Here is a 10,414-nt window from a genome sequence, read left to right as displayed (position 1 = left end):
TCTTCTGTCTGCCAAGAAACAGTGGGTTGAAAACCACTTGTGGATTGACTTCATAGACACTCCTTGTTCTACAACAAAAACGAACATCCAGGCAGGGAATTGAATAGTTTAGAAATCTTGAGCGACCAAGTCACTTATTGAAGCTGTGATGTTGGTTTAAAACAGAGGATTCTGGTGGGAGGAGCTATAGGAGGACGGGCTCATTGTAATGACTGGAATGGAATAAATGGAGCGGTGTCAAACACGTCAAACACATTGAAAGCACATGTTTGACTCGGTTCCATTTATTCCATTACAACCATTACAATGAGCCTGTCCTCCTATAGCTCCTCCCACCAGCCTCCTCTGGTTCAACCAGTGATTCCTGAACAAGGTTCCATTAAGTACAGAGAGAGGACAGTGCATAAAAACAAGTTCAAGAGTAATTAACAGACCCAGATTCGAAGCAGACTCAAAGAGGACTGATAAATTGTACCTTTAAGCATCACTCAAACAACACCACATAGACAGAACGATACAACACTTTGAGAAAAGGTTGTTTGAGGAGGCAGCACACAGCAGCTCATGTACAAGCTCAGCTGTAACACAGATATTGGGTCAGGTGCCTCTGTATCTGCTCAGTGGGTAGTTGGCACTATCTAACTGTTAATGATTAGCAGGGAGTTTTGGTTATTCAGCGATAAGGAAAAAGCACATTAAAAGTGACAATGGAAACATGGTGTATCTGGGGCTGTGAACAGTGCAGCTGTTATCAAGTTAAATATAAACATCTCCTCTGGCTACAGAGGCGGTATCTGGGGAGAGATGCCCAGGCACCTGCTCATATGTGGCTGGACAGTCATGGCTTAAGGTGGATGGACTGTGTGAAGGACCATACTTCCCCCACAACAGCCATCAGTGACAGGCAGTGACTGACCAGTAACCAGACCAGAGAGCCAGACAACAACCAGAGGGTGGGGACTACTGGACCACTACACTGGACCACTACACTGGACCACTACAACAATGATTGTGGGCACATTATTTTGAAAGTGCATGTAATCAACAGTCTTTTCAGTTGCAACTGTCTTTACAAGTGCATGCCTGGGCCTCTCTTGGTTTCCTGATTTCTCAGAAGAGTTTAGAGAAGTGGAACATATTAAGTGGTTTTAGTTTTGTTGCAATACGCTATTGTATTGGGGAATCAGGTTGAGATGGATGGTTAGTTTCCTCTCTCTGACATTTGAGCTTACTGAACAATACATAACAATTCAAAGTCGAGTCCACAATTGTTCAATATAACGTAATTGAAACTTTGATTCGACCAGTACGTGCCCAGTGAGTAGCTTGATCTCTTTTCTTCTGATAATCTGCTGAACCTATTTTATCATACAGTTTGACTCTAAAAAGGCTGGCTATAAACTTTTACATGTGAAAGTTGTTAAAAGTCCTCTGAGATATCCAAAAAGGCTACTGTATCTGAATACGTTCTCCCCTACTTATAAGTTATGTTTTAAACGGGCAAATACCTGTACTTAGCTGAGGTTAATCATTATGGACGAGGAAATACAGACTCTACAAACCTATTTGTCTTCATTATCACTATGGCCACAGCAGTCTGGTAAACATACCATTCGACTGAGAGAAAAAGCAGGGAAGGACAGAAAATGAGAAGAGAGAGAGAGAGAGAGCGAGAGAGAGAGAGAGAGGGAGGGAAGCGAGAGAGGGAAGCGAGAGAGAGAGCAAAGCGAGAGAGAAAGCGAGAGAGAGAGAGAGAGAGAGAGAGAGAGCGAGAAAGAGCACATGGTGCTGCAGTGCCCACAGAGCACACATCCTGATACAGTTATCTTTCAATCATAACCCAGAGCAGCACAGCTTTTTCACCTGCTTTTGATGGACACTCTCTGAGCAGGGTCCCCATCAAGGCCTCAGCAAGAACAGACAAGACTGGGACTCCACATCCACTGACCGACAGCCCACCTCCCAGGTTAGTGGATAGAGATGGACAGAATGACTGTGCTGTCAACGGCATGTTCACTCTGTATTGCACAATTATTCGATTCCAGTAGTAAAATATGAATCTTAGTTGTGAAGTTGTCTTTCTTTTACTGCCACTTTCAGTTTCTCTTATATGTGAGGCTTTGCTTGTCTAGAGGTTACCTGTGTTGTACCTCGAATGTTTTATCTACTTTGCAACGATCTGGAAACTCACTTAATTAAAAGATAACGTTTGAGTTACTGTTTTGATTTAGTTTTTGTATACTTAATTTCAAACAGATCTTTCAAATATAGATGTTTTTCCCCCACAGTCAGTGGAAAGGGCTGGCAAATTGTGTATGGTTCCGTATGGCGGTATTTACACACTAACTGTGAGGCACTTGTACAGATTGGGCTCTACCTGTGCAGAGCATATGGCCCTTTGCCTTTCCAGTTTGCCTTTCCAGTCTCCAAAGTGTCCTTTAGGGTGGTGGTCAAATTCCCACCAAAATGATTTTGTCATTGTTGTTCAGAACCCATTGTCCGCAAGTCGTCGTCAAATTCGCCACCTCACCCCGTCCATTGTTTGCGCCAATTAATCTGCCCTGTATGGAGATCACCCGCGCCCAGTTGCGCCTCTCTGCGCGCGCCCGGTACCCAAACCTGCATGCAGGGACGGTGCCTGAACGAATCAGTTGGATGGGCATTTGATTTCTTCTTATAGGCGGGACGTTTTTTTTCACGGGACCTGTTATAATAACGTTTGGGGAAGTTTAGAATTTATCCTACCACTTCTACCTATCTGCGTGCAAGTTGTGATCATTTTTTTCGTGGAACAGTTTCATTTCAGTAATAACGTTTTCATTTCTAAAAAGTATTGTCATCATACAAATATGAATAAAAACAATAAAACATCTAAAAGTTATAATTCAACTATTGCTGGAGCACCAGCCTTGCCATAAGGACACATTGATAGCCTACACCATGATCCATTGGCAGCTAACTACATTTGCGCATGGAACTCAGAGATAGCATATAAACCAATGCAGCAGTAGGTCTATAACTTCCATTGTCAACTAAGTAAAATACATAGGCCTCAAGCCTACGAAATAAAAACAGTCGAAAATATCCTGATGAAAATTCAGGTTATTTCACTGTTGCTAGTGAACTCGGCAGGTTGGCGTGCTCAGGCGCGTGCTCACTCAACGTTATTAGTACAGAGATCTCATTGCTCACATGCAGCATTCTAAACAAAAGACATGGGGGGAAAATTATAAAACTCCTAAATTATGGTTATGAAAAAAAAAACGTGTTTCTCACAAGTGTAGCAGGTTGTGAACTCTGCAAACATGGGTTGCACTCAGAGAATGAGAACGGTAAATGACTGTAATACATGCATAAACAGAAATGAATGTAACCAAATGAGGGTGAATATTGGTACATTTACTATGCCTACTGGTTACACACACTACCGGTCAAAAGTTTTAGAACACCTACTCATTCAAAGGTTTTTCTTTATTTTTACTATTTTCTTCATTACATAATAAATCAAATAAAATCCAAGTTTATTTGTCGTGCGCTGAATACAACAGGTGTGGACCTTACAGTGAAATGCTTACTTACAGGTTCTAACCAATAGTGCAAAAAGGTATTAGGTGAACAATAGGTAGGTAAAGAAATAGAAACAGTAAAAAGACAGGCTATATACAGTAGCGCGGCTATAAAAGTAGCGAGGCTACATACAGACACCGGTTAGTCAGGCTGATTGAGGTAGTATGTACATGTAGATATGGTTAAAGTGACTATGCATATATGATGAACAGAGAGTAGCAGTAGCGTAAAAGAGGGGTTGGCGGGTGGGACACAATGCAGATAGCCCGGTTAGCCAATGTGCGGGAGCACTGGTTGGTCGCCCAATTTTTTTTATTGTACCTTTATTTAACTAGGCAAGTCAGTTAAGAACAAATTCTTATTTTCAATGACGGCCTAGGAACAGTTGGTTAACTCCCTTGTTCAGGGGCAGAACGACAGATTTGTACCTTGTCAGCTCGAGGATTCGAAATTGCAACCTTTCGGTTACTAGTCCAACGCTCTAACCACTAGGCTACCCATGAATATACAGTTAAAGTGACTATGCCTATATGATAAACAGAGAGTAGCAGCAGCGTTAAAAGAGGGGTTGGGGGGGGGGGGGGGGGGCACAATGCAAATAGTCCAGGTAGCCATTTGATTACCTGTTCAGCAGTCTTATGGCTTGGGGGTAAAAACTGTTGAGAAGCCTTTTTGTCCTAGACTTAGCACTCCGGTACCGCTTGCCATGCGCTAGTAGAGAGAACAGTCTATGACTGGGGTGGCTGGGGTCTTTGACAATTTTTAGGGCCTTCCTCTGACACCGCCTGGTGAAGAGGTCCTGGATGGCAGGCAGCTTAGCCCCAGTGATGTACTGGGCCGTACGCACTACCCTCTGTAGTGCCTTGCGGTCAGAGGCCGAGCAATTGTCGTACCAGGCAGTGATGCAAACAGTCAGGATGCTCTCGATGTTGCAGCTGTAGAACCTTTTGAGGATCTCAGGACCCATGCCAAATCTTTTTAGTTTCCTGAGGAGGAATAGGCTTTGTCGTACCCTCTTCACGACTGTCTTGGTGTGTTTGGACCGTTCTAGTTTGTTGTTGATGTGGACACCAAGGAACTTGAAGCTCTCAACCTGCTCCACTACAGCCCCGTCGATGAGAATGGGGGCATGCTCGGTCCTCCTTTTCCTGTAGTACTCAATAATCTCCTTAGTCTTGGTTACGTTGAGGGATAGGTTGTTATTCTGGCACCACCCGGCCAGGTCTCTGACCTCCTCCCTATAGGCTGTCTCGTCGTTGTCGGGGATCAGGTCTACCACTGTTATGTCGTCTGCAAACTTAATGATGGTGTTGGAGTCATGCCTAGCCATGCGGTCATGGGTGAACAGGGAGTACAGGAGGGGACTGAGAACGTACCCCTGTGGAGCTCCAGTGTTGAGGATCAGGGTGGCAGATGTGTTGCTACCTACCCTCACCACCTGGGGGCGGCCCGTCAGGAAGTCCAGGATCCAGTTGCAGAAGAAGGTGTTTAGTCCCAGGATCCTTAGCTTAGTGATGAGCTTTGAGGGTACTATGGTGTTGAACGCTGAGCTGTAGTCAATGAATAGTATTCTCACATAAGGGTTCCTTTTGTCCAGGTGGGAAATAATAATAATAGTTAAGACAACAAAAAACAATGAAATAACACATAGGAATGCTTTTCCAACAGTTCACATATGCTGAGAACTTGTTGGCTGCTTTTCCTTCACTCTGCGGTCCGACTCATCCCAAACCATCTCAATTTGGTTGAGGTTGGGGGATTGTGGAGGCCAGGTCATCTGATGCAGCACTCCATCACTCTCCTTCTTTGTCAAAGAGGCCTTACACAGCCTGGAGGTGTGTTTTGGGTCACTTTCCTGTTGAAAAACAAATGATAATCCCACTAAGCCCAAACCAGATGGGATGGCGTATCGCTGCAGAATGCTGTGGTAGACTTGCTGGTTATGTGTGCCTTGAATTCTAAATAAATCACAGACAGTGTCGCCAGCAAAGTACCCCCAAACCATAACACCTCCATGCTTTACGGTGGGACATACACATGCGGAGATCATACGTTCACAAAGATATGGCGGTTGGGACCAAAAATGTCAAATTTGGACTCTAGACCAAAGCACACATTTCCACCGGTCTAATGTCCATTGCTCATGTTTCTTGGCCCAGCAATTCGACCATGAAGGCCTGATTCACACAGTCTTGATGTTGAGATGTGTCTGTTACTTGAACTCTGTGAAGCATTTATTTGGCTGCAATTTTTGAGGCTGGTAACTCTAATGAATTTATCCTCTGCAGCAGAGGTAACTCTTGGTCTTCCCAGAGTGTGGCGGTCCTCATGAGAGCCAGTTTCATCATAGGGCTTGATGTTTTTTGCGACTGCACTTGAAGAACTTTTTTACGTTTTTGAAATATTTCATATTGACTGACCTTCATGTCTTAAAGTAATGAAGGATTGTAATTTCTCTTTGCTTATTTGAGCTGTTCTTGCCATAATATGGACTTGGACTTTTACCACAAATTCCACAAATTAACAATGCACACCTGTTAATTGAAATACATTTAAGGTGACTATTTCATGAAGCTGGTTGAGAGAATGCCAAGAGTGTGCAAAGCTGTCATCAAGGCCAAGGGTGGCTATTTGAAGAATCTATTTGTTTTACACTTTTTTGGTTACTACATGATTCCATATGTGTTATTTCATAGTTGTGATGTCTTCACTATTATTCTACAATGTAGAAAACAGTAAAAATAAAGAAAAACCCTGACATGAGTAGGTGTTCTAAAATGTTTGACCGGTCGTGTATGTAATACAATCTAAGGGCAAACAATTCACACAATGACTGTGCAAGAATTGCTGGGAGACAGCAGAGCACATTCCGGAGAGCTGAGTGCATGTATTCTGGAAAGAGAAGCCCCTATCTTCGCCATACACCGCTCCCCTTTTTCTTGTCTCAAAATTTGAAATTATACTCAAGACACATTATCTTCACAGATTTTAGATGCTTTTCACTGACAGCCTCAACTCAATAATCAGCTAGGCCTATTACGCTGCCCAAATTGCTGGCTTCCCAAATGTATATAAGAAGCTAATGATCCTCTAAGTCAAGCTCTCTGGTAAAGTATTTTGAATATTTTTATTTAGACAGGTGTAATTTGCTTATTTTGGCAAAACATCAATTTACTTCAGGGTAAGCCAGCATCTGAACAGTGCACTCGCCCATCTTTCCTTTCTAATTCGCAAGTGGCTGAATCCAGAGATCTGTATACAATGACCTGATGCATATGTCTCCGCCCTAACAATGCCAGTCATTGTCACAAAGACAGGAATGAAGACGACAAGACTAGGTCTGCATATTAAGCCCATAGAAACGTATTGGGCTTATTCAGGACAGATTTTGGCAAGAGTGAACCCTCTCGCGAGCTAAACAGTATCACTCAGTCTTTTATATGTAGCCCATGTATCTGAAGCTGTCTGGCCAAAAAAAGTGTGGCATGCCATACTTCTTTTGTCCAGACAGTATCAGATACATGGTCAACACATACGGAGACAGAGGGGCGCTGTTTCACTCGCTCGGATTCTTTATCTGAGATGGATGCGTCTCTGTCAGTGCGCATCTCAGTCAAATAAATTATCAATATTTAATTTGGACGGGCAAGGGCCCATGGTTAGGGCCCGCAGGTAGCCTAGTGGTTATAGCATTGGGCCAGTAACCGAAAGGTTGCTAGATCAAATCTCTGAGCTGACAAGGTCAAAATCTGTCATTCTGCCCTTGAACAAGGCAGTTAACCCACTGTTCCTAGGCCATCATTGTGAATAAGAATTTGTTCTTAACCGACTTGCTTAGTTAAATATAAAATAAAAAATATTGCTGGCCCTGTATGCATGTCTTGAGAGATTTGGTCGCTGGTTGAGCGTGTGTAGCTAGCTACCTAGTTTAAACATCAACAGCATAACACTTGATTTAGCCTACATAATCATTGTCATCAATATTTGGTCTGGTTGCCTGATACGCTCAGCAGAGAGAGGCAGAAAGACACAGAGAGGTAAATCACAATCAGTAAAAGAAATTGAGCTAGCTAACTCGCAGATTTACATCAATATCAATATGAATGACGAGCCGATAGCCTGCCCTCTTTCCCCATTTCTTTTTCATTTTGAGCAACAGCCCCCTGAAAGATTTGTCCATGGCCCTGCTAAACCCTAACCTAATCATAACCATAACACTAAATGCAGGGTCATTATTGGTCAGAGTCAATACTGTATATTAACAGATGCAGTATATTGGCAACTGTGTCATCGTGTACTAAACGTGAGTAATGATGATATATAATCCATTGTCAATACCAGGTCTGGTCATACCCATCATCCATTGAGTCATTGACACAAGAAGGCACAAACAAGAGAGTTCAGAAGGGCGAAGTGGATTCTAATGGTCATCAAACACCTCTGTTGAATAACATCCCAGTCCTTGATCTGTGGTCTCCCCAACTCCAATGCTCTCATCAAGCCAAACATTGAGCTCAATGTACTATGATAACTGTGTAATCACTTCCTGTCTCCTTTTGGCCCTGAACACACCCAGTGTCTTTATCACAGGAAGGCAGTGTGACAAAGTGACATTGGGACAACCACAGACTTGGGAGGGATAGACAACCACAATACAGGAAGCAAAATGTAACACGCAGCACAACCAAAAGAAACTCAATCTCCAACTGATCACTCCCATCTTTGACAAAGACTACTCCCAACATGGAAATTGAGACGGCAGAGATGGTGACAAATTAGAAAAAGTTCATCAAGCTGCTACATGGAGATACATAGCTAGTCATTCAGCCTTTTATAACTTCCAAATCAACCACTCCCTGTATGTCTAATAATACCGTGGGCCGGATGGCAGGAGGTGACACAATAAAATGAGAACAAAATTGTTTATTTTGCAAGCAGATTAAGGACCAAGCAATGATGTTCTACTGATAGTATGACTAGAGTGATAAGGCCAGTAAGTGGGCTACTGTGTACAGATTAACTAAATACTGTGTTCTCTGTTCACTTCCCAACAGTGAAACAACCCTGATGACCAACAAGGGTTCAGTTCTACCATGGGATCCCCCTCATTCTGCTTGAGGCTCTTCCTCTTCATCACCTGCCTGGTCACTCTCATGTTCTTTCTGAGTGAGTATGGGTGGGGTCCATACTCTGACAGAAGCCACATTATCACAGGGAACCTCACCATTCTCCTGTGGCATTGGCCCTTCGGCCCCTCCTACAGCCTGGAGGGAGACGTGTGCTGGGACAAGTACCGTATCCGCGGCTGCCGCCTGGTGGACCAGCGCTCCCTCTACTCCAGTGCTGACCTGGTGGTCTTCCACCACAGAGAGCTGATGACGGGCCAGGAGCGGCTGCCCTTCCACCTCCCCCGGACGAGGCACCAGAAGTGGGTCTGGCTCTCCCTGGAGTCCCCTGACAACAATGGAGACCTGAAACCCTTCAATAACGTGTTCAACTGGACCATGTCCTACCGCCGTGATGCCGATTTCACCATACCATATGGAAAGCTGGTGCCGAAGGAGAGCGATAGTGGTAACTATAGCAGCACAGAGGACGTTTTTCCTAAAAATAAGTCAACTCTGGCCTGCTGGGTGGTTAGTAACTACAACTCCCAGCAAAAGAGGAGCTTGGTGTACAATAGCCTAAGGAAAAGCATCAAAGTGGAGGTGTATGGGCAATGGGGAGGGAGAGTACTGGCCCCCAGCAACTTGCTGCCCACCATCTCACGCTGCTACTTCTACCTGGCCTTCGAGAACTCCGTCTCCAAGGATTACATCACTGAGAAGCTCTGGCGGAATGCTTACCAGGCAGGGGCGGTGCCTGTGGTTCTGGGTCCGCCTCCAGGTGACTACAAGGCTGTGGCCCAGCCCAACTCCTTCATCCACATTGAGGACTTTCCATCCACTAAGGAGCTGGGGAACTATCTCAGCCAGCTAATACTAGACAAGGAGAGATATGCTGGGTACTTTTCGTGGCGGCGAAGCCATCAAGTGAAAGTGTACACGGACTGGAGGGAGAGGCTTTGTAGCATCTGCCCCAAGTATCACATCCTGCCTGCTCAGAAGGTGTACCATGACCTGGAGGCCTGGGGCAGGTGGACACCAAGTGCACTGACAGATCCCTAAAGACTTCTGCATCCCAAATGAGCTCCTATTCCAGTGCACTACTTTTGAACATGGCCCATAAGTACACCATGTAAAAATGTACAGCTTCAGAAACGTCGATCATCTATGACCAGTGCTTTTCACATGCATGGGCATGTTTCAACGAGTCAGTAAACCACACATTGAGTCACAGGACTTTCCTGTGTGTTATATTTCCACCCTCTGCCAATAACTTGTGTTCTCGTTTTCCTTCCCCACTCCCAGCAAAATAACTTGAGAAATGGCTCTTTGACCATTTTAATTAATAGCAAATCACAGTAAGGTACTTAAAACAGCAGAATTGAACCGAAGCAATGTGTTACAGTACCAAAGCATACTCTGTGGAGAAGTTACAGGAAAATGGAATATACCAATCCAAACATTAACGACACTTATGTATAATGTGTGGATATGACATTGACAATACTTATTGCAAGGCGTTCACTGTAAAGCATAACACCCACAAAGTAAAAACCTTAACTGTGAGAACCAAAGCACAAAACGTAAATTGTCAACTTGGAATAATTGTAACTACACCAGAGGTTGGAATGGAAAATAAAGTGAAGTATTTAATTGCGTGGTGGAAAATGTACAGGTAACATCTTTAGGTTTCCCCAGAGAAATAGCCAGTTTCAATAAATTATCAAATATGCTTTCATTTA

The 10,414-nt window shown here is 43.9% G+C and overlaps 1 protein-coding gene across 3 annotated transcripts; it reads left to right on the top strand.

Moving 5' to 3' along the window:
• Positions 1-832: 832 nt before the first annotated feature.
• On the top strand, positions 833-10,414 carry fut7 (fucosyltransferase 7 (alpha (1,3) fucosyltransferase)). 3 transcript variants are annotated; one of them, XM_014128337.3, is made up of 3 exons: positions 833-1,011; positions 1,892-1,966; positions 8,622-10,414. In XM_014128337.3, the coding sequence occupies exon 3, from the start codon at positions 8,661-8,663 to the stop codon at positions 9,732-9,734; it is 1,074 nt and encodes a 357-aa protein (XP_013983812.3). In that variant the 5' UTR covers positions 833-1,011; positions 1,892-1,966; positions 8,622-8,660; the 3' UTR covers positions 9,735-10,414.

This window comes from Salmo salar, chromosome 11 (genome assembly GCF_965601325.2).
Source record: "Salmo salar chromosome 11, fSalSal1, whole genome shotgun sequence".
Taxonomy (NCBI): domain Eukaryota; kingdom Metazoa; phylum Chordata; class Actinopteri; order Salmoniformes; family Salmonidae; genus Salmo; species Salmo salar.
This window is presented reverse-complemented; position numbering and strand designations above follow the sequence as displayed.

Bases quoted from the DNA above. Each gene is read 5' to 3' on its own strand.
- fut7 (XM_014128337.3), top strand. From the start codon at position 8,661: ATGGGATCCCCCTCATTCTGCTTGAGGCTCTTCCTCTTCATCACCTGC.